At 39.2% G+C, this 23,962-nt stretch overlaps 1 protein-coding gene across 3 annotated transcripts in view; it reads left to right on the top strand.

Annotated features, from left to right (window-relative positions):
• Positions 1-23,962, top strand: part of KYNU (kynureninase) — a 55,156-nt gene that overhangs the window by 9,000 nt on the left and 22,194 nt on the right. For 2 of the 3 annotated variants that reach the window (XM_090143527.1, XM_031590757.2), the window contains exons 3-10: positions 534-654; positions 6,489-6,571; positions 12,070-12,131; positions 13,646-13,717; positions 15,115-15,189; positions 16,533-16,679; positions 23,058-23,156; positions 23,863-23,936. In XM_090143527.1, coding sequence (XP_089999653.1) covers positions 534-654; positions 6,489-6,571; positions 12,070-12,131; positions 13,646-13,717; positions 15,115-15,189; positions 16,533-16,679; positions 23,058-23,156; positions 23,863-23,936 — 733 coding nt within the window. The remainder of the gene's footprint in view (positions 1-533; positions 655-6,488; positions 6,572-12,069; positions 12,132-13,645; positions 13,718-15,114; positions 15,190-16,532; positions 16,680-23,057; positions 23,157-23,862; positions 23,937-23,962) is intronic. The other variant, XM_090143528.1, reaches the window with a different exon arrangement.

The following is a 23,962-nucleotide window of genomic DNA, read 5'->3' as shown; positions in this document are numbered from 1 at the left end:
CCTTAAATATTCCAAAAATGAATATTTCTCTAGATAGCAATTTAATCATGCGGAGAGATCTTAATGAAAGACACAAATTTACCTAGTCTTAACTTCTATTAAGCGTACAATTGAAGTAGTTTCACAGCTCAAAATAGTGATATATTGATGATGGAATAAGTGGATGGTCTGGCCATGGAAATGCTCAGTTTTCACTCACTGTTGATTACAAACCTGACAAAATCAGTGCTGGTGGTTGCTTTCCATGCAGCTGAGAGACCTGGGGATTTAATTCTCATTGGTTCCAAAGTGGATGTGTATGCACTTGGCCCCAGATTGCAGGTGTGAGGGAATAACCGCTTGCATGTTGCTGCACTGTCCTCCACCTTAGAACAGGACACTTTTATAATGTCACTTGTATGGCAGGAGGAAGGCTGGGATGTTGCACTTCTATTTGCATGTGGGGAGCTCTGATGGAGGCAGCTCTGGGTGGTGGCACGTAGATATATTCCTTCCTTGTGCCCGCTTGTGTTATTTCTGGTTTCCCACCGCAGCTGACCTGGCCCTGGTGAACGGAGAGGAGAGCTGCATATACTTTGTTGGGAATTCTCTTGGACTCCAGCCAAAAAAAGTTAAAACTTACCTGGACGAAGAACTGGACAAGTGGGCTCGAACGTAAGTAGACCATGTGAAACACCAACCTGTGCTTCAGATGAGCACTCTGCTTTATTTTAGGATTTGCCTTAGAAATGCCTGAGTAGAAGAATAGTGTGCTAAACTCTCCCCAGCACAGGAATAAAACGTTCAGTGTTTCCCCAGAACTGTTTAAATCTCTTTTAAAGGTGTGAGTGGCAAAGGAGGCAGAGAGAAATTTTCAGCTATGATAACCTGTGCTGCTCGTGATGGCTCTGCTTTGACCCCTCCAAAGGGGTGTGCAGCTTAACCTTCCCCAACCAATTGCTGCATCAGTTTATACACAAGGTGCATGAACTCACTTGGTTGCTGCAGTTTGCTAAGGAACATGATTCAGTTTCAGGACTTTTGATGTTTCTAATTCATATTTTAACTGCTTGTGGTTCACTTGAAAAAAGCTGCAGTTGGGTCAGTTCCCCTTGAAATGGCACAGAGCACAAATGGTGCTACTGGGGAGGTATCAGCTCTTCTTGACCCAAGTTGATGTTGCAGACGAGGCTGCATGATGTAAACGTGAAAAGTTTGTAGCTGCTGTTTGCCTTGTTAATAGATGGATGCTGTGAACTAATAAAAATGGTTTACTGTTTCTTATTTATTACTTCTTTTCTTAGAAGTGAAAAGAAGGTTGAGAATGAATGGGAATGGGATTGAACTTTGGGAAGCCCTCTTTCCTGCTAGTTATTCATTCAATGCAGCACTGCAGTTTCTGTAGTCATGTGAAAAAATTGCAACCTTGCTCATTTCTGTATGATTATCGTACTTTATCAGAGAAACAGCTGAGTTCCTTAGAAAGCTAAAAAGCAGATAGCACTTTTATCTGTTAGTGATGCACTGGGAGGGCAAACGTATTTCAGCTCCCTCAGTGCACCTTTTTATTGGTTTGCTTCCATCCCTATGTTTGTCTTTGCTACAGTGAAGCATATATTTTTTCTTCCCCCTCAACAATTATAAAATTTTGAAAGAAAAGTGTAGACAGCATGTTTCTCCAGAAGATCAAAAGCCCCTTAAGTAGCTGTATCCAAGGGGGAAATATGTCTGGATGTGATTTCTAGCCACCAGAAGAGAGGTAGCAAACCTAAAAAGGCTGTTTGGATCTGAGTTGTATTTTTGGCAAACAGATTACCCAGAATACATCAAAGATTTAAAGAAAATAAATTTACAAAAAAAATTTCCAAAATGGTGCTGGCTGCAGAAGTACTTAAGGCAACTGAGACAGTCAAGGTGAGGTCAAGCAAAATTTGAACTAAGGAATTTGTACAAAGGAAATGATGGTGGCAGGGAGGGAGTATCAAGTGATGGGGGCTGTGAAGGGAGAGGGAGCTGGAACACAAATAGTTCTTCTGGTCACCAAGGTCAGCTTAGCAAAATCCGGTATAAGACAGCAGCTGAAGCTTGCTCAATGCCTTCTGTGTTGGCAGTGTTGAATTTAGTGGCTGTGGCTGGGATAAAAATAAGTAGCAAGACTCTAAGAAATGGTGTATGAATTAGAAACATCCTTCAAGTCAGCAGTGATACAGATTCTGTCTCTCTTAGAGAACGTGATAAACCAATTTGGTTGCTGTGTCATGGGACTCAACTTAAATAGCTGCTGCACTGTCTATTTAAAATGTTTTCACTGCTTCTAGCTGGTGGCAAGAGTGAAAGGGACAATTACCTGGGAGCTGCCACTGGGGATGGGAAGCTTGTGGCTCTGAGTACTGGTGGCCATAACTCATTAGCACAAGGCCTGGAAAGGAAAAGGCTTTCATGTGTTTTCTTCTCTCTTGTGCTCCCTCTCACACTGGTACTCGTTCCCCCCACACAGTTCAAATGGGGAATTATTGCTTTGTTTCCTTGCTGACTTTTCTGACTCCAACGTAAATTTTGGTTTGGGATTTTCTTCTTTCCATGTTCCTCCTTCCTCTCTTTTGTATTAATATATAGAGACTGCAGAGATAGAAAGATAGATATAGAGATTTAAGCCACTGATGCTCTTAGTGTAGATTAAAATTAGAGCATTTGAGACTTTATCTTTTTTCTTTTCTTGTTTTGATCTCTACTGAATCTGAGGTTTCCTCAGAGGCAAAGAGATGAAGGGTTGTCTCCTCCATGCTTAGCCTAGAATCACCAAGATTCCACTTGTCCACTGTTCGGAATCTAAAAGACCAAGGTTCCAGTGACTTGCCTGGTTGGATGAAGGCCAGAAGATGCTTTACAGTATCTTTTTTTTCCTCTTCATCTGCCAAAGTTGTTTATGCAATTAATGCATTTTATAGAATAATTACGTGCAAACATACTCAAATATAAAAAAAACCTTTGCCTTTTCCAGTAACTCATTGAAGTGGAGTTGTTTAATCAGGATGGAGTCTGCTGTAGGTCAGTTGTGCAAGGAGCTGGCAAGGGAGGGGAGAGCCTGTGATATGGAAGTCTGAGGACTGAGCTTGTTTAGTTGGGCAAAATGAAGACTGAAAGGGAAAAGGATTGCCGAATGTGTCATGGTATAAGCATTAGGGGGGAAGGAACAGCATGTGAAATAACATACTGGTATGGTAAATATAAACTGAGAATTAATACACTCAGGGTAGAAACTAATTAACTATATAAACTTAGAAGCATTTAAGCAATCTGGTAACAATCTTCTGCTATGAGTACAATAGAAAAAAAATATCTGAGTCTGATGAGGGCTTTACAATATAGCACCTGCAGTACCAAAAGGCTTGTTTTAGTGCATCAAAAGGTGTCTTTTGTGCTGAACTCACCCTGCAAGACATAACAGCCCTGTAAACAGGAGGGCAGCTTGGGCAAAGCCACTTCTCTGCCATTTTGTAAGAGTCATCTCTGTATTGTACGCTTTAGCACACTGTATGTTAGGACAGTAAATGTCTCCTTTAATGCACTGGTTTTTGGTTTTGTTTTTTCAGTTTTATCTTCAATCTACTACTCCATACAGTTCTTTTTCCTTGGATATGTCCTTTCCTTTGACTATTTCTTTGCTTGAAGCCAACATGAAATTTAAGTGTCTGTACTGGCTCCTTAAGCAGCTTGCATCATTTTTGGCAAAGAAGCAAGAAGGAAATTTCCATTTGAACAAGATTTGGATGAGTGCAGAAGATTCCTGAAGCTGGCAGTTAATGTAAATCCCTATTGTCACCTCCTTTGAAACCTTGGGATCATATCAGAAAAAGTGGTTTTAGTTTTCATAGTGACTTTTAAATCAGTCAGGCCTCAGCAAATCAAACGTGGCATTGAGATTTCTTCCCAAATTGAAAACAAAATGGTAACTGACAAAAAATTAATTTGCAGAATGAGGAGTTCTCTCAGTAGTTTAAGAAATGGATCTATTTGTATGACGCTTTACAATTTGATGAGATGTGTTTTGTATCCATTAATTTGGGTACTTCAATTTAAATCTCTCTTGCTATCCAGAGTGCAGTGGAAGCAAAATAAGTTAGGTTACCTGTGTCTGAGGGGAATGCCAGAAGCACTGCAGTTGTCCTTAAAGATTATTACCCCAAGTGCCTACCAGAGCTCAGAGAGGGGTGGCATAATATACAGAGAGATAAATTCTCTGAGGCAGAGCATAGAATTTTACAACCTAAGTGGAATAGGATGTATTGTGCCATCAGCAAAGGCTACAGAGTTTCATGTGATTAAAATAAAAAAAAAAAAGAAGTCCAAGAATATGCCTTTAACTACCATTTTAGCTGCAATAATTTTTGTCTCTTGGCATTTATATTGGCCATCAAGAGGAAGGCAAGCTGCAAGATGTGCCATAATAATATGAATAATAATTAATGCTGGTTCTCCCCTCTTTCACTGTACTCACGTTTTTTTGTGTGTTTTCTTTTCAAAATAAAATAATCTCACGGCTGAAATCTCATATCTGTCTTCATGATAACTTGGAAATTTATTCTGAGGTTTTTTTTAGTCTTGTATGTTGGTAGAGAGTGCTTTTGTCAGTAAATTCCCATTAGAAGGACACTAATGGCTATAAAATCAGAGAAAGCTAATGAAAGAGAATCCCATAGGTAGTTAGGGCTTCTTTTTCCTATCTTATTATGTTCAGTACCCTCTTTCAGAAATGCAGATCCCTTCAGGCCGGGAGCCACTGAAAATCCATTTGTGTTTTTCGTTTCTTTTCTTTTAAAAAACAATCTGTATTATGCGAGATTTTCTTGATCACTGTATTACACTTAAGGATAAGAAGGGAAATTGGCTATAAGTGTCTTGCTGTTTGTGAAACACATACCACTGTCTTTAGGGAAAGCAGCTGCATTATGTCCTGATTGGAGAAGCTAGGAACTGTGTTTCTCCACTTACCCACTTACTGCCCTTTTTCTTCATCTATGAAATATTCTTGTAAATGAACACCATTTCACACTGCCCGCTTCCTCATCTCAAGATCTCATCAGAGAGTAATTCCAGAACTGAGAAAAGCAGTCAGCTGGTGAACTGTGACCTTACCCAAATTAAGGAGCGAGGTCCTCCTCTTAATCTCTGTGGAGTTAGACTGGTTGAATGTAGGGAGACTGTATTTTTTCTGTAAGAGATGTTCAGTATTACCTGTGTTAAGCGGTAACTAGTCCAAAAGCTATTGGTATTTCACAAAGAATAGGCAAGAAATGTTGGAAACGAATTGTATACTTTATGGTAGTTTGTATTTTCTTTGCTTGGGGTTGTGGTTCTTCTGGAAATATCCCTGAGAGGTGTGAGTTAGAGACAAGGTAATCAGAAAATCTGACTGTAAGAACAGCCAGGTTATTTGTGTAGGAGGTGGAACAAAATTCAAAATTCTGCAGGTAGATGGGTAAAAACAATCCTCTAAATAGTGTGAAGCATGGGGGGCTGGCTGGGATTCTCTCATACACACTCCTTTGTCACATCTTAATCTGCCAGAAGTCTTCTCTTGATTTTAAGTGAATACTGTAGGCTCGTTCCTCTTTAAAAGGTTTCTTACGTGCTGTTTTTCCTTTTTCTCATCACAACTTCTCAGGCTTATTTTTCCTACTCTGTTTCCTACTGTCTCAGTCCCTTTTTGAAGCTGCTTTATATTTGGTTCCCATGCAGGCTGGCATTTCTGACTCCACAGGTACCCTGTGGTGCTCTGCAAATGTGAAAATCATCCAGTGTGAGATGGAATGCGATGGAAGCCCAGAGCAATGTTCCCCTGGATTAGCACCATTATTGCTTTTCTCAATCTGCTTTCATTTGCATTTAAATCTGAACACCACCTCCTGTATGTTTAAGAAACTTTACAATTTTTTATTTTTATATGCATGGTGACTTCTTTAAAAGTTTAATTCTGTCACATTCAAAGCAAAAAAAAAAAAAAAAAAAAAAAAAAAAAGGCACTTAATCCAGAACTGAACAAATAAGTCTCTTTGGAGTAGTGATGCATTCAGATGCAGTCAGATCTATAGTGCTGGCGTTATCCATTGTGGGCAGGAGCAGTTTGCAAAATAAAGTTTCAAAATACCCTCTGTTAAAGCAAAAAACATCTAATTGCACATGTAGAATAATCTGGCAGGGAGAAAAGAAGCAATTTACACATAGCTGTTTGGGCAGCTTTATGCAGATGGGTGAGTTCAGTGAGTAGACTTGTGTAACAGAAATTGATTGACAAGAAGAGTTGAACAGACTGCCCATGGAGGTGGTGGAGTCACCATCCCTGGAAGTGTTCAAGAGAAGGGGTAGATATGGCACTGAGGGATGTGAGCATGGTGGTGATAGGTTGATGGTTGGACTAGATGATCCTAATTTTTCTAACCAGGTATATTTCTTAGGACTGACCCAAATGGAGCAGTATGTTTTCATGTCTTCCCTCTCTTTCCTTGCAGAGGGGTTCATGGCCACTTCAATGGGCAGCGCCCATGGGCACTGGCGGACGAATGCCTGGTGGACCTGATGGCTGAGCTGGTTGGTAGGTGTGAACTGCAGGGAAAATTTTCTCTAGAAATGGAAACATATTTATTTTAAGATGGAAAGCCCTTAAATTCTTAATTCCTGGTACTCTGTCATGTTGAAGTAGTTTTTTCTGATTGCCTAGTGCATGAAGTAAAACTTTGTTTTAAGGCTGCAAGTGATTTAAGAGATGAATGTAGGCAATAATATATGAGCATATGCATACCACGGATCTAATTGCAGCAAAGGGTTTCTTGGAGCCTCATAAACCAATTGGTCTAACATGTGAAGTCCTTTTAAAGGGCACTTGGCATTACAGACTCTGATCCTTCCTCCTAGAAGTGAACTAGTGAACTTTCCCTTTTGAGAAATGATTTCTACCTAGACATTTTCTGCTTTTCCTCTTTTCCTCATCACTAAATCCAGCCTCATATTTGAGAATTGCTTATGTCAATGAAGCAAGTAATTGGGGCAGGACCTGCTATTTGTAAGTTCCCATTACCCTACTGTACTCCTTGAGGAGTCCAAGTGCTGCAGGATGTGGGCAGTAAATGCAGCTGGTTATTCTGGAGATTGAAAAGTAGCCCTGGAGACTTCTCCTGGTGAGTTTGCCAGCCACAAAAGCAGTCGTCTGAGTCTGAATGCAAATTTCCTCTATTGCCTCTTATTCTGGCCTGTGTGCTGTTGCTGAAATAACCTTTCACTGGGATTTTGTTAAGATTTGTAGCTATCAAAAGAGGGAGGAGAGATGTTACTGACATAGTCTGTCTCAGACCCATTTTCTCCCCAATCCTTACAGCTGCTGTCAAGGTTAGGTTAGGAGATTCTATTAAGATTTGTCCAGTATTTCAGCTTATTTGTTGAGCTTAATTGTCAATATTGATCACTTAAACCAAATTATCATGTGTTCATTTATGCCTTCTGTAAGGATAAAATATTACTATTGTTGACCATTCGTATGCTAGATATTGTTTTGTGTAATTTCTTCTCCAAGTCTAGACAAGTGCTCAATGAGAAAGGTGCGTTTTTCTCCTTCAGGCGAAGCTAATGGATTCTGAACAGCAGGAAAGGGAGACATTAAAGAATGTTTAATGACAAGCGTACTTATAAATTTATTTTATTCCTAAAGCAAATAAAGAGAACATGTGCCAACTTTGACTTCTCTGTGAAGTTTCCAAATCAGTAGAATGTTGGAAACTATTATTGGAGAGGAACAAGTACTGGAAAATATTTTTATACTTGGCCTATCTGTTATGTAAGTGACAAGATTATATAAATATTGGTGAGGCTATGCTGAGCATCGGTGTACTGTGTGGAGCAATCCCATTTGCAGAATGAAATGAAAACCAAAATGCAGATCTGTTCTTTTGTCTTCCTGTATTTTGATTTTGGGACTTGTTGCTGTAGTATCTAGTATTTCCAAGGAAGTGAAGAAATTGCTTTTTTTTGCTTTCACAGTGTTCAAGGGCAAGCTCAGTGTACATGTATCTGATAACTATCACAGAATACAAAAATGTTAGATTATAAAGGGGAAGTGTGTTGAAATGCTGGATATAGATGACTTAGGGATTTCTCTAGTTTGACCAGTCTTTCCTGGCAAGTTGATACTTTTGTTCTTTTGGTGTTGAACTGGGGAGCTATGGGCAGGTAGAGAAAATGCAATCAGTCACATAACTACTTTGATGCATAAGAAGGGCTTTTCAGTTGTAAACCTTGAACTTCATTAACTGGAGGGCACTATGAACACCTCATTACTCATCAGATCTGAATGATATCATGATATCATGAATGTCTGCCATGGATCTGTTCCCAAAATAGGGTTCCTGATCACCTGGTGGGGTGCAGGAGTGAGCTGGGCACTGACCTCCCACAGGTGCCAGCTTCAGTTTGGCACAGTTTTAGGTTAATGTCACTGCAGAAAGCTAGGAGTCAGTTGGGTGTCTTCTCCCCTTTGCCATCTGTTCTGTTGAGGCTGCCAGCTCAGTGCATTTTATTTGTTTAATTAAAAAAATATTTTGGGTGCGAGAATAGGGAAATGAGTTTTTCTTAAATTTTCTCTAATTTTCTGTCAGCCTCCCTATTTTTCTTTCCTTTTTCAAACTCTGGGTGACATGGATGTTTTTCGTACCAAATGGACCAAACTACTCTGAACTTGTTTCAACAGCTTGTTTCATTTTAGAGTGTATAACTCTCTCTATATATATCTATGTTTTCTATGAATATTATGATGACTGAGCTCACGCTACTGTTGACCTATTTTAGTTTTAAAACACTTCAGTGGGAAGTTTTTTGTCGTCCTGTTGTTTTCCTCAGCAGTATAGTCAAGATTATCATTTTGGATTTTGTCCTCCAGAACTTTCTCAGATGTGTTTAATTAAAAAATGGAATAAGTTTCAGGCTGAAATGTGATCTGCACATTCACACATCAGCAGGTTTTTATTTATATAATGTCCTTACAGCATTTTTCGGAACATATGGAAGCAATCCTTAGAAGGTAAACAAATTAATATTTTCCACATAATAGATGCATTATAAAAATGGCAATTATCTGTCTATATCAGTAAAAAGGTAAAGAGAATAAATGCAGGAAATGTGTTATGCTAAAATGTTATTTATTATTATGTACTGTCTTCCAGCAAGATGCAGTGTATGAGTTGAGTGAATTCTGGATTTCTCTTTATAGTGATTTTGATGTAAGAATGTAAACATAATTTTATGCTGTTTTTATTCCATATTTAATATGTTATGGGAGAAGAGGAATTGTCAATTCTCACTCTAAGTGGTAGTGAGTGAAAAATATTTATTCAGGAACGGGCTAAAGACTGTAAAATATCTCTGCCCATCTAATGGTTTATAGTGCTATAACATCTTGCTTATTAAATGCGGTCCCATTTTCTTGTTCAATGAAAGTTACAGTGGTAAATACATTGTGAAATGCAGAGTCAAGGTCAGTGGAGGCCAGAGCTTTCTTCCACCCTCACACCAAGCGGCATAACGCGATGCTGGTAATCTCAACTGCTCCTACCAGACTTTATTAAAACATTACAACCTTGGCAGGATCACCTTCCAGTGGAACAAGATTAACTGTGTGGCTGCTGCTCCACAATGTGCTCAGACAGGTCTCTGTTGAGGGAAGACTGAACACCGAGCAGATTTGTAGTGACTTTGAGTGATAAGGAGTATTTGAAATAAGCAAACCGCTTATAAAATGGGAGCCTTTAGTCTTTGTTTTCAATCATTTCACAGAACACTTTTTACTTATTCTGCTGTGGATCAATCTCCTGCTGCAGACAGAGAGGAGAAAGATGGCAGTGGCTGCCTAACACAATCATAATTGTCTCTGAAGTTGTCTTTTGCAAATGCTGCTTCCTTTTATTAAAGAGGAGATTTATCAAGCAGAACATACAGGTTTTAGCCTGTCTTGGAGATATGGTATAAAGTTAGGAAAGAAAGCGAGCAAACATAATTTTGTCTCCTGTGTGCTGGGTCTTTGAATATTGTAATAGGTTAATTGGATCACGGAAAGGTTGTTTTCTGAAAACAGAGCAGGTTATAAGGGGTAACAGTTTTCCAATGACACGGATGAGGTTTGTTTTGTGGGCATGAAATTCAATAATGGAAAGCTTTTAATAAATATATAATTTACGGAAGACCAAGACTTACATGACAAATGTAGTGTCATATTTAATTTGGGATGCTAGCATGCAGCTAAAAGTGATCTACGGATTAACCATTAGTTTGATATGGGAGTGGTGCAGTGGAGCAAAGGATTGCTCATGCAGAATTTGCTGTGAAAACCACAGATTACTTGGAAAGAGCAGAGATAGAAAGGAAAGCACCGTTTTTGATTTTATTTTTTTCCCAGCCTCAAGAGTTCCATAGAAACATTAAGGCTGCAAATGACACTGTTTTGAGCTGCAATCACTGACACTCTGTCTTTGTATCTGCAGTAAAATGGGCACAAGGTGACCTCTTCCAGCAGCATGGAGCTTGTGGATGCAGTGCTATCAGAGGGAAGAAAAAACAGAGGAGAGCAGTTTAAGTGAGGAAAAGTCTTGTTTTTCTTTGCTCAAGAGATAGGTTCTCTTGTATTTCTTCTCACAAACTCCAAGTTCCTCATTCTGGAGGAGAGAAATTAGAACATATCTCATCCCTCCTGGATCATCCTCTGAACAGGTCCTTCAGGCTTACTGACAGCTATCAGCAGGTCTTGCTGTTCAATAATTACAGATTTCAGCAACACAAAGAAGGCAACTGAATCTCTCAATCAAGGTGGTTCTTGGCTTTTCCTGTGGTGGCAGAAGCTGAGACCTGCCTGGCAAGGATTTCCATGTTCTTTGATTGTCCTTGTATTGAGCTCAGCCCATGACTATGTCTCTTTCCAAAGCTGGTAAAGTTGTAGCTCAGGAAAGCCATACTATTTGGGATATAGTGGGAGTGTCTCTCCTGTGTTGACTGGGGGCCAGTACAGGAGAAACACAGGTTTTGCTTCTCCTTTTCTCGCAGCTCCCCTTCTTTTTGCCCCAACATGTTTTCCTTTCCTCTTTCTCCATCAGAGTAGCTGCTGCCTTCCCTGCCTGCTTGCATTTGCCTTCATCTCTCCCTGTCTTCAGCCTCTTTTCACATGCAAACTCCACTGATGGGTGATGACTACAGCAATGTGCACAAGCCTATCTTCCTTCCAGCTGAAGAAAACTCTCAAAGCACTGATTTGTTAAGGGTGAATTACTACTTTTCAACAACAGACATCAGGCAAAACAGAAAGAAATAGGAATTGATTTTCTCCATATCTCAACACAGTACTTTGCCTTAGAGTCCCTCATCCTGCCTGAAACCTTTCACCAGTGGTTGATAAAGGTTTGAGAATTTGTTGCTTAATACTCCATAATAACAATTAGTTGTTACTCCATTAGCTCTGTCTGTGATTAACCGTAGCCAAAAGGCATCTGTTATTCCCCTCCCTAGAGCTATGTAGCTATGGCTGCTTCCTGTTAAGTTGCCACATTAATAATGGCCTGTTACATTCATTAGGCCATTTTGGCTTGTTTTTTTAATTAGAGATGTGGTTTATGTTGACATCACAGCTGCCACCTAAGACAGATGACTGTCTCAATATGTTTTCTTACTTGTTTTATAGATAAACTTATGACAAAAATAAGTCTGAAATCTTGCTTTACGTATAGGCTTATGACCTGATTTTTGTCTGAGGTATTAATGGAAATAAATCTGCTAGTGGTTTGCCAGGAAATGGAAATACTTCACTGCTTTTTGTTTTTTCTGTGGCTGACCTGAAAAAGAAATATTTTCCTGCTAGTGTGGTGTAGTGAGTCAGACAAGAAATCTTTTTCCTTCTCTGTGATGACACCTCAAACATTTGTTTACTGTCCTGTCTTTAGAGAAACACTGACTGAAAACATTTTTCTTATTTTCTCCTTTTATTTTCTTATTTTTCTCTTCACAGGGTTTCTCTGAAATTGTGAATCAAATCCAAAGCAGTATATGTATTTTTTATTTCAGGTGTCCAAAGGCATGAGGTAGCCATAATGAATGGACTAACTGTTAACTTGCACCTCCTTATGGTATGTCTTCATGATGTTTATCTGATGTGTTGTTGTTGATGTTTTTCCTTTATTTGTGAATGGCTGTGACAGATATGCTTTTCTTAATGTAAGTAAACTGTTTTGTAGGGATCTCATTAAGGCAACACCAGGCAAAAGCTTAACTTTTCTTAAGCCCTTGAAATCGTATCTTGAACAACATCATTTCTGTACAAGACCTGGCTCCGCTTGAACAGAAAGGCTGGACAGAAAGATGATTTCAAGGAACAGGTTACTCACAGAAGTGGTAGTGTCACCATCTCTGGAGGTGTTTAAGGAAAGGGGAGATGTAGTACTCTGGGACATGATTTACTGGGCAGTATTGGTGGTAGATGGAGGTTCTTTCCAACCTTAATAATTCTATTCTATGACTTCATAAAGTTTGAGCTTTTCTCGCACGTGCTGTATGTCAGTCCTCAGAGAGGATATCAGAATATTAATTGGTGGTAATTAAACATCCTAAATAGCTGCTCAACTCTGGATTCCATGCCAAATTTGAGAGCTAAAGAAAGACAAGACCAATGAGTAAAGATGGAGCAGTAATGTCTATTAAATTTCAAATCATTATTTAAGTTCTGCACTTTATATAACTACAAAATGCAAAAAAATCTGTTTGTTGGTTTTATGACACCGTGGCCTTAAACATGATTTCCTTTTAAGTAGCTCCCTCAACAGTTGTATCCATGATTCTTCAGTGATTCCAAAGTTTGGATCAAATGAATGATCACATGAGGTTTTGTGTGGTTAACATATAGAAGAAACGTATTAGCATTTAGATCTTGTCTGTAATGTATCTCTGAATTTCTCAAATTAAAGCACCTGAAGCAGGGCAGGGTGGGGCTATGTATAAGCTAATTGACCTAATTGCTTTGCTGAGAATTAGGTGCAATGCAGCTAGAACTCAAGTAAACAGCTGACATTGAGCCCTGTGGAACCACCCCTACACCATTGTCACGAACAAGAGGACTCCTAAATCTGCTCCTACTCCTCCTCTTGGTGATGATGAGTAGGAAAGGCCATTCCCCTGAAGGTGCTGAGATGGGTGAGGATGAGGTCTTTGCAAAAAGCTTGGTCCTTTCATCCAGCTTGTTTCAGAGGCAATGATTTGATAACTAATGTTTTAGAGCTGAGATGGAAATGCTGTTCTTTTGTGCTGTGCTGTTTGCTATTCTTCAGCCAGTGCTTTTACTTGGGAGATGGGGCTGGGTGGAATCCAGACTTCCCTGCTTGCAGTCAAATCTTTGCTGCTGATTTTTGTAAGAGCAAGTTTTTAATATTGGATTTTTTGTGACCTTCATTATGAATCTATGAAATACAGTATTATAATGTTCTCCTACTTTGATAAATGTTACATGGACAGAAATATTTGTGATTTCTGGGGGATTCTCTGTAGTCTGCATGAAACTAAAACAGTCTTTATTAAGTTACGTGCTGGGAGCATCTCTGCTGAGGTACATTTCAACATATCTTTTTTTGTTTTGTTTTGTTCTTAACAGCTATCTTTCTTTAAGCCTACTCCAACACGCTATAAAATTCTTCTAGAAGCCAAAGCCTTTCCCTCTGACCATGTAAGAAATTAATATTTTACCATATTTGTATTATTAATCATATTTTTCCAAAGAATATCAGTAGCCTGATTTGAATATTTATTAGCTCATCTTGTCCAAGTAACGTTACAATAAAAAAATCTGTCAGAAGCTTTTGAGCTAAGCATATTTTACAGATCGTAGCTTTATTCCTTTTGTTGAAATAAAAAATGTTACAAGAGCAAAAGATTGAATGGGCACATTGATTTATTAGTCTTTTTAAAGACATCGAGCAAACTACTGGCCTAAATCAACTCGAGTTGTAAATGTTTTATTAATTCCTGTTGCTGTTTTACTTTATGAAACCAAATCAATACAAATTCACAGCATTAACACATATGTATCCCCAGACAGAGATGGAAATGTTTGTTCTTAGCACTTTGGATTACTAGTTCAAACATAATTTGTCTGCTATAAAATGAGACACTATTGTCCATGCATCATAGCTTACAGAAAATTAATCTTTGCATTTGTGACCCTCTGCTACTTTATCATCAGCTCCGTAAACTCATGGAAATTGGTAACAAATTTGATTTCTAAGGTATGATAGACACGACTCAAACTACTTCCAAGTTTATTTGTGTTGAAGAAGGCAGCACAACTGTATAAACCTCAAATTGCCTTCATTCCAAACAAAGGCAATTTCATGCTAATCTTGCATTTCTTCCAGGTGCACTTGTACGCTGGGACTCCATCATTTTAAATTTCTATGGTGCTTCAGTAATACTCAGTGCAACTCCTGTCACTTTGGTTCTTGTCATGTAATTTTAATCTATTTCATGGTATTACTTGATAATTTTTATGCTATCTCCAGAACCATTATTTACTAATTTAAAAAGTCAGTGCGTAAGAATTTAGAACTCTCATTTCCTCCTGTGCAGCACATGAGGGTAAGATGGGTAAGAATATGTGCCAGTCAGACCTGTTTGCATGGAAAGCAGTGCATATGTGGCAGCTTGGGAGTTGGTGTGTGCCAAGCAATATGCATACCCACGGCCCAGGTTTAGCAGAATGAGTTATAGATTGTGCTGCTGTAATTTCATTGTACCATTATCTGTGCAAGTTTGGTTTGCTGACATGTTTGGCAAAGCGCATCTTCTGCCTTGTTTCCAACCTCATTCTGCTCCATGAGCCTATCTTACAGAATTTAAGCTTTGGCTTTGTCCTTGCCCTCTGATGTGAATTAAATTCTGATCTTTTCAAACCAAAGGAAATCTAGAATGTTTTCAGAGAAGTTAGATTAGGCTTCGAGCATTAATTTTAGTGAAAGGCAAGCATCTGAATTGCTTTTCTGAAGTTCTGCTGTGCTTGGCTTTTTTTCTTTTAGTTGCTTTATCATGTACTTAGGCTAATGTGCTCTGCATGAAAATCTCTTGCAGTATGCTGTTGAGTCCCAGCTTCGATTTCATGGACTCGATGTGGAGAAAAGCATGCTCATGCTGCGGCCACGGGAGGTTGGTGAGATGCATGTCAGCTCTCCTTGCTAGTCCTAAGGCAGAAGTGGATCTCATATGAGAGAAGGCATATGTTTGCAAATATTCCAGCAGCTGCCTGCAGAAGTTATAGCCCCATGTTCCCTACAGTGCTTTTACACTATTTGGACAAATTTACACAAGTTCAATGTATATTTAGGTAGAATTTCAGTTTTGTGATCAGAATTACTTTTACAATTGTCTGATTCAACTGGTGCATTTGCCTTTTAAAATGTGACCCCACTCCTCGCCCCCCCCACAACCCCATTTTTTCCTATTTGCAGAAAGCTAACAGCATCCTGAGAGAACTGCAAAAATGGAGCAGTTCATTGAGAAACCCTAATGTCCTTTTAGTGTCCTAAGGTAAAAGATTGCCATAACATGAGCAGCATTGTGCCTTTATCAGCACAGGCTAAGGAAAAGGTCTGCTTTGAATAATATGCAGCACAGAGTAATTTGAAAGATTTCCTTGCTTCACTGTTGCAGTATTAAGAACTCTGCCATCCAACTATAAACTGGTAGTAACCTTTTGCTTCTGAAATCTGAATCATCTTGTAAGTAAAGAGTCCACTACTGAATGCTGATAGATTTGCAAGAATGGTTGAGATAACAGCAGTTTGCAATACTTGCAATTCAACAATCTTGCCCCAGCTCTTTTCAGTAACAAGTCTAATTTAATTCTAGCTTTTCACTGCCTAATTGATCCCTAGGTGCTGGTATGTTTTACACAATCCCTTGCTAGGAAGACAGAAGGAGGACAGGGCAGTTGCTTTTCCGTAAAGAATCAAGAAGGAGAGTCTTTTTGTTAAAGTTCTTTTATATGTAACGACCCCATGTTTGGGGATTGTTGTGCTTTGATGATGCGAGACTTATTGTTTTTGAAACAGAAATATAGCAAACTTATAATGGTTTCCTCTGGGATATGAAGTTTATCAGAAAAGTGTAGGATGAAACTGTTAGACAACTTTTAAGCCTTGTGAATGTCACAAATTTCAGATGAGATTTAAAAATAATCATATATGCTGGCTTGTAAATTAAAGCTGTCTGAAATATTAGAGTATGAAACATGCTAAAATATGAAGTGAATAGACATTTAAAAACTGGCACTTTCGAGATAAGTTTGCTAATTTTCTTTTTTGAAGTAACTCTACTCATAGGTTACTTCATGGCTCTACCTTTGTATATCATTACTGTGCTAAGGATTTGCTTTTGATCTCCTTATGCAAGCAGCATGGCTTGTGGTAAAATATAGATTATTAAATCAGAAATGACAGTTTCATTACTGCCAAAGTTGATGTAAAATGTGTGCTTTAACTTTGTTTTAGGGGGAGGAGACCTTGAGGATTGAAGATATTCTTGCTGTGATTGAAGAGGAAGGGGACTCTATTGCTGTTGTTCTGTTCAGTGGGGTGCAGTACTACACAGGCCAGCTGTTTGACATCCCTAGAATAACAAAAGCTGGCCAAAAAAAGGTAGGATTGCTCCAAGCCCAGCCTAAATGTATATATAGTGAAATATTTTTGATTTCCTCTTTTTGTGGAACAAACAGGAGCGTATGTGGAAAGCTGTGGGATTCTGATAAAAGGTAAAAGCATGCTGTGCACAGATCATTTAGGAACTGAGTGCTGCGGGAAGAAAGAGGGCTGAGAGAGCCAATTTTATAGGTGGTCTTAAGCTATGTGAGGAGATTATGGAGATTATGCATGGCTTGACTTCTACCAGGCTTTCCCTTAAGGATAGAATTCCAAGAGGTTCAATATAGTAGAGGGGGAGGAGGAAATCATAGCTTCTGTCTCTCTTTGAAGGTTAATTTGTGCTAGATTTCTACTCATTTGGCAGACTTCCATAGTTTTTCCCTCTGTCCCTGTGGCCTTGCTTTGGCAGAGGTCACCCCTAAGGCAGGTGAGCTCCCACACAGCCAGCACTGCTCCAACCCTGCTGCTCGCTTTTCCAGAGACGAACACATCAGCATCACAAGATGACTGTGTTTTAGTGATGACTCAGCCTTAGGAACTTGCAGACAGTGTTCTCCATGGGCGTAGCTGCAAAACTTCTTTAACCATCTCAATTGCCTCAGGAATCCAAGAGAAAACAGTTTTTAATTAAGTCTTCTACTCTCCAGGAAATTTCCAGACTTTGCGTAGGGGCACTCTTTTAGTAGATGTACCTTTTTTTTCACTGAAGATTAAACCACTCACAGATGAATTTATTTAGTATCACTGGGCTTTTGCGAAGCAGTTAACTATTTACAATTAGATGTTTAAACTCTGGAGATGTTCCTGACTCATATCAGAGTCTGTTTTCCATAGCTGTAGGTTTGGCTATGGGTGTTTCTCTGGAGGTCGAGGGAGTAAGAAGCAGGGCTCTGAAAAATGATGGTAAAGAGCAGAGCAGGTGTGAGAAGAGCGGGTGCAGGGTCTGTGGATTATTAAAAAGAGGGGGGTTCTGACTGAGCAGCACTTGATGACAGAATTGGTCCTGAATATAATATAAAATAGGACCAACCTGTGACACGGATGTAGAGAGTCGAGGAAGAAAGAAATGAAAGCAATCAACTGCAGGGGCAAGCAGGTCTGTGCATCAGCTCCAAATAGCACTAAAAACAACGCCTTTGTGGTGCCTTCCTCTTCCAGTGTTTTTCTAAAGGTAAGCAGTTAGAAGGGTGGACTGCAACATCTGAAGGGCAGACAGGTGATTGATGGGGTGATGCCAGCCAATGCATTGCTCACTCATGCTCTCTGTCGCAGCAGAACTTTTTGCTCAGCTACTAACACCCACATACAAACCATGCCTCCAAATCCACTCTGTGAAGGGTCTGAAAAATCTGAGATTCCTCTTCACTGTAAAATTGAACAATTTGGAAAAATCTCTTTACATTCTCTCTTACAGATGCCCACTGGACTATGGGTATATATTTCAAGGAACAGAATCTCTGCAGCTTCGGTGAAAGCTATGAATTAACTCAGTGACAGGCTGAGACATGTTCCAGGGGAAAAATAGTCACTGATAGTTTGTTCATACAGAGCAAAAATGGGCTTGATGGTTATATTATTTGAGAGAATAACCAGGATGTGTTATAGAGAGCTTAACGTTTCCATAAGGCTGTGCAAGTCAAAATATTAATTCAAGCAGGAGGGTGCATGGGCTGCTGTGTCCCTATAAATACTTCTGAATGAATGTAGACATAAACTGTGTTCATGGATAGTGGGTGTTAGACTGGGAAGTGAGTACATTCATGACCTGGAATGTCATTGTGTTTAAAGAAAAGTAATAAAGTCTGTAGAAGTGCTTGAGTGCCCAGATAGCCTTAAAAGCAAAGCGTAAGGCAGCTCTTGTTTTTCCCCCACTGTCAGATACATTCAGCTCAACATCCTTATGGATTCTGCCTCTGGGCTAAGTGGTGTTCATATGTTTATACAAAACTATTTTTTAACATACAGTTTCACCACACTTAAACAATCAGCATACTGCAAATATTTACTTGAGCAGCTATTAAATCAGCAATTCATGGAGAGTTTGCTGTGTTAATAGTGGTAAGTTGTTTTCCTGTAAGCTGCTGCTGCTTGATTTTGGAGATTCTGGTTACCGAAAGCAAAATGCTGGGTCCTCAAATTTAACAATTGGCTCCTCTCCTCAGTTCCCAGGTCAGAACTGATATTAGGAACTGATGCTGGGCAAGAGGAGAGCAAGGAACAACTGCTGACCCAGCTGTACAGAGAGGAGGAGATGTGATGAAAAGGAAACAGCCTTTGCTGCTTAAGAAATTTGAGTTCAGATGACTAACCTGGATTGGATTTAATCCAGTGCTTTTGGTCCTCAATTTTGAAACAAGTTGAACTTGAAATGCGTTGTCACCTAAAACAAATCTTGACTGTATTGGACAGTGAGGCTATTGAGATTTCAACCATCTAGGGCAGATTCCAGGTAGTTATGATAAGCAGCTTTTATTTTTTTTCCACAAGGACTTTTCCATATGCTGTTTGAAGAAGTGCTTTGCTTTTATTTTATTGTCTTTTTCCTATTTTATGGACCAGTTAGGGAATGTTATGAGAACTTAGGATCCAGTATTTTCCCTGAGTGGAAGAAGGGTTGTTTGTCATGCAGATGTTCCAGTGTCTCAAAAGATCAGCTTGATGCCTCAAAGGGAAATTCCAGTGCCATGCAGCAGATCAAGCAGAGCTAGATACATGTGATAATACTGCCTGATGGGATTAGTCATTAGCATCCATCTAATGTCTATAGGTTTCTTTTCTGAACAGTACTTATCCCTGGGCTGACAGGCTTTCAGAACTTGAAGACCATTTCTTCTTCAAGATCTTCTGGACCTGATGAAACCAGCAGTGGTTAGAATGACTGTCTCATATATGACATTAATATAGAACAGCTGAAGTCCTTTAAAATGTACATTAAAAAAGGCTGTGCCTGAGAAGTCACGTTGACAGCAGAAATAGAAGGCTCTCCTTACTGGTATTGAAGAGTAGTGAATGGTCCCACACTCCTGAGCACAAGCAATGAAGCTGCGGAGAGCTGACAACAAGAAATTGAGAGGACAATATGAGACAGTGTCATTTGAGAAGAGGGGGAAGAATATCACTAGTCAATTGGTGTGGCTGAGGGGAAAAGAAAAAAGTCCTACAGATGGTCTTAATTATTGTAATGGACAATTGAAATAACGTCCTGCAGTGCTTTACCCCATCAGAGCTTAGCTAGAGGTCTGAGCCACAAGCTCTGGAGGTCTGGAAAATGTCCTAGGATCCTTGAGGTCAATCATTTATGAATTAAGTTACCAATTTCCTTTTACATTTTTTAAGCCAATTTCCTAAGTTCTCTACGTACGTTAAGATTCTTCCCAGAGTGAAAGCTCTGCACATAGACAGCTTCATTAAGTCATTAAATATTAAATGAACTAAATTAAGCTTGAAAAATTACCTCAGGCTATTTTTCCATCTTAGGTCTCTCAGATAAATCAAAATTACAGCGTATTGTGCTAGAGACCCATCAGCAGGCTGAAAGAGGATGTAACAGTTTTTCTGGTTCCACATCTGTGCTTGCTGTAGAGGTTGCAGGAGATTTAGTTGTTTTATTCCTCTGCAAGCAAAGAAATGGCTGACTTCTAGGAGACTGCCTTTCAAATATGATTTTCATTTTGTAAGTTACATTGTACTTTCTACTGTCTCTGTACAGTATGTAAAGTATTTTAATCTCTTGAGTCCCAGTAGGAGGAGATTTAAGATCCTTCATCTTCATTTCTTTTCCCGTCTCGCTCTAAATGTCCCAGCTTTGCTTGTGTGAGGCTGTCATTTCTCTCCGTCTCTCCAAATGTCATTGTCCGTGCTGAGTTGTTACCTGCTGGTTATCAGCAGCTACCCAGACACATTGCAGGAATGACTTTTAGATGTTAAAATAAAACGGAAGAGGCAGGGGAGTGCTTGCGTCCTTCGCTTTGCCCATAACAGATGGAGAGCTCTGCTTTCCCTGTGCTTGGGGAAGTGACGTTCCCACGCAGTCCCTGCTCTGCGTGGTGTGTGCAGGGAGAGCTGTTTCAGTTTGTTTTACTTCTTCCATGAAATCTGTGTGGCAAAACATTTGCTGTTCATGCGACTCGTGCCAGACGCCTTCCTAGGAAAGCCAAGCAGCATCACTGTTTTTGGGGATGACAACTTGAGTAAAACACGAGTGGGATTTCCTTAGGTGATGCAGGAAACCAGCACAGAACCCATGTTCTCGGAGTCATCAAGTTTAATGGTGCACTGTGGGATTTGCCAAGCCATTTCAAAACAGTAGAGATTAGTTAAAATGGCTGAGGGATAAGTCCCATAGGTGGCATGCTGGTGGCTGTCTGCTTGGTGGGCTGCAGGTGCGTGGCACTGGTGCAAGCCAACACCTACCAGCTGGTGTCAGTGCTCAGAAACACTTGGGCATACTGAGGTTACAGGTGTAGCTCTGGCTATGGAGCATCTATTTAGTACTAGGACTGCAAGGGCATCCAACCTCCTGGTGATACAGAATCGTAGAAGGGCTTGGATAGAGATGAACCTCAAGCCCATCCAGTTCCAACCCCACACTGTTTGTTCATTGTGCCTCACTAGATCAGGCTGCCCAGGGCCACATCCAACCTGGCCTTGGGCACATCCAGGTATGGAGGTATCCACAGCTTCTCTGCGTGCCTCACCATCTTCTCTTATTTTCACTCTACAATCTTTTCTCAGTTATTCATCTTGCACTTAAATATATTGTAGAAGTTATCGCTTACATGTAAGGAAGGGACAAATGAATTCAAGACAGAATTTACCATAGAGTTACGTTTCTTCTGGACTTTTTTTCAGCAAGTTCTTTTGTATTAATATTGTTAATGTGCTGCCACGCTAATTCTCCAAGACTCCTAACATATTGCAGTATGCCTATTTTTCACTGAATCCAATGAATTTCTTATAGCAGTTTTAAAATTTGGTGTAGTTCATATGCATGTAAATGTTTAAATCCAGACAACGGATGTTTTGAAGCCAGGTTAATGTCTGAAGCTTTTTCATTCACTGGCAGATTGGCTTTAGTGTCTTATTTTCTGAACCTAAACCATTTTATCTCTGGATGAGAGCATTCCCATGGGCATCCAGTGTGCTTCAGCCTCTCTGCATTAACCTCACTATTTACGTTGATTTGTTCTAACTTACTCCTGAGCATCTCTAAGAAGGCAAGTTGCAGTATGTGTGAAGGCTGGAACATTTACTGGAACTTTTACTGGAACTCTTGTACTGTTTAATAGCAGGTGCTTATATTATGCAAATACTATGGCAGTGGATTTTCTTCTTCCCATCTTTTTGGGTTGGTTTTTCCAGCTGATAACTTCACTAGTTCCTCCACTGGAATTACCGTTGGATCTTCTGAAAATGCTGCTTCATTCAAATTGTTATCTATCTTATACAGAGGATTAAATATACCAAAGTATTGTTTAAATAATTCAGTTCAGACTCCCTTCGTGCAAGAAACAGCAAGAGATTCTTGGAAAAAAAAGAAAAATCCTTTGTTTTATTACTGGATGCTGATTTTTTTCTGAAGCCTGGGCTCTCACTCTTATGCCTACCATGCTGTTTTCAAGCTGGCTGTTTGTGGTTTTTAAAGCAAAATGCAAAATAGCATTTTATTTGTAGTCTGGGCACAAAAGGCAGTTTTATTTCTCTGTGCTTAAATAAATAGCAAAGTTAAGAAGACTTTCTTAGTTTAAAAAATGCTGCCATCCAGTGGCTGTTTTGTGTGTAAAACTGGTATTTGTGATCTATACACCTGTATTATGTGTCATTTTTTTCTCCTTCCTTACATAGTGCCCCACACAAGTTTTGGTTGTTAAAATACATCACTTTTAACGGAGAAATGGCAGTGGGTTAATAAATACAAAAATCCCTAAAAATCAAAGTGTTGCATATCTCACTAATTTGGATTCCCAAAGAACAACATCAGGGTTTGAAAGTTGAGGGGGACTTTAAACATAAGAAAACAGTAAAATCTAACTGCTTATCTCTGAATAATGTAATTATGTACATTACTATTTTTTCACTGCCTAAAGCTTTTCTGAGTGCTTATTTCAAGTGATTCCACTTTAGTACATAAGAAAAAAAATACAAATCTAACCTATCTCCAAGTGTCCTTGAAGACAAGCCCATAAAAAGTAATTCACAGTTTTGGTAGATACCTACAGCATAGAGATCTCGTTCATACTAAAAATATGTAGATGATGGAACTTGTTATCAAGCCTGTATAGAGAGCAATACATACGACTCTAAAGATACTTTTTCAAAGTAACTTTAAGGTGTTGGTTATCTTGATAAGCAATATATTAAATAACTTTCCTGCAGGGTTGCTTTGTTGGATTTGACCTGGCTCATGCTGTTGGGAACATAGAGCTCCATTTGCATGATTGGGGAGTGGATTTTGCATGCTGGTGCACCTACAAGGTAAAAGAGATTCCTTGTTTGAGGTCCTCTATAATCTCATTTATAGAGGTAAGATGAGTATGACCTATACCTGAGATGTTTTTATTCAGCTTGGGCTGAATCTTTGAACCAGCTGCAGCATCTCTTGAAGGATGCTGACTTTAGTGGTGCTTTTGTTATGAGAAGTTCCAAAAAGTAAGCGGCAATTTTTGTTGTTAGTGTTAGTGGATGTTGGTGGATAGATGCTAAACATTTGTGGCCATGGAATCAAAGGCTCTTTTCTTATTTTCCACACGGAGAAGGTCTTGCTACTATGGATTTTTGTAAATTGTCCCTAAATGAGAGCAATTTCCCCTAAACTCAAAGAATTTCAGGTTATGCAGCAGGGTATCTATTTGCTTTCTTCACTTTCTGTTGAGACTGAGAATCAGTAGACACAGATTAATAAATATTTCTCTGTATAATATAATGTGGGCCTGCTTCAGCCTTTTGTCTGTTAGATTTGAGATATCATACGTAAGCCAAGAATATTTTTAGAACTAATTTGAAAAAATACATCTACTTCTACCTATGTTAGCACTTTGAGACAAGTGCTAAGATCTCCATTTTAAAAACCATGAGAAATATCGAAATTAGTCTGTTTTATAGAGCAGGGTGAGGTAAGAAAAGCTATACATTACAGATAACGAGCACAAAAGATGCTTACATTTTGATTTATTCTTTCCAGTATTTAAATTCTGGAGCGGGAGGCCTCGCTGCTGCCTACATTCACGAGAAGCATTCCCAGAGTATTCAACCAGCGTAAGTGTATTTCTGTACTTTAATAA

The sequence above is a fragment of the Phasianus colchicus genome, chromosome 7 (assembly GCF_987193195.1).
Source record: "Phasianus colchicus chromosome 7, bPhaCol1.hap1.1, whole genome shotgun sequence".
Taxonomy (NCBI): Eukaryota; Metazoa; Chordata; class Aves; order Galliformes; family Phasianidae; genus Phasianus; species Phasianus colchicus.
This window is presented reverse-complemented; position numbering and strand designations above follow the sequence as displayed.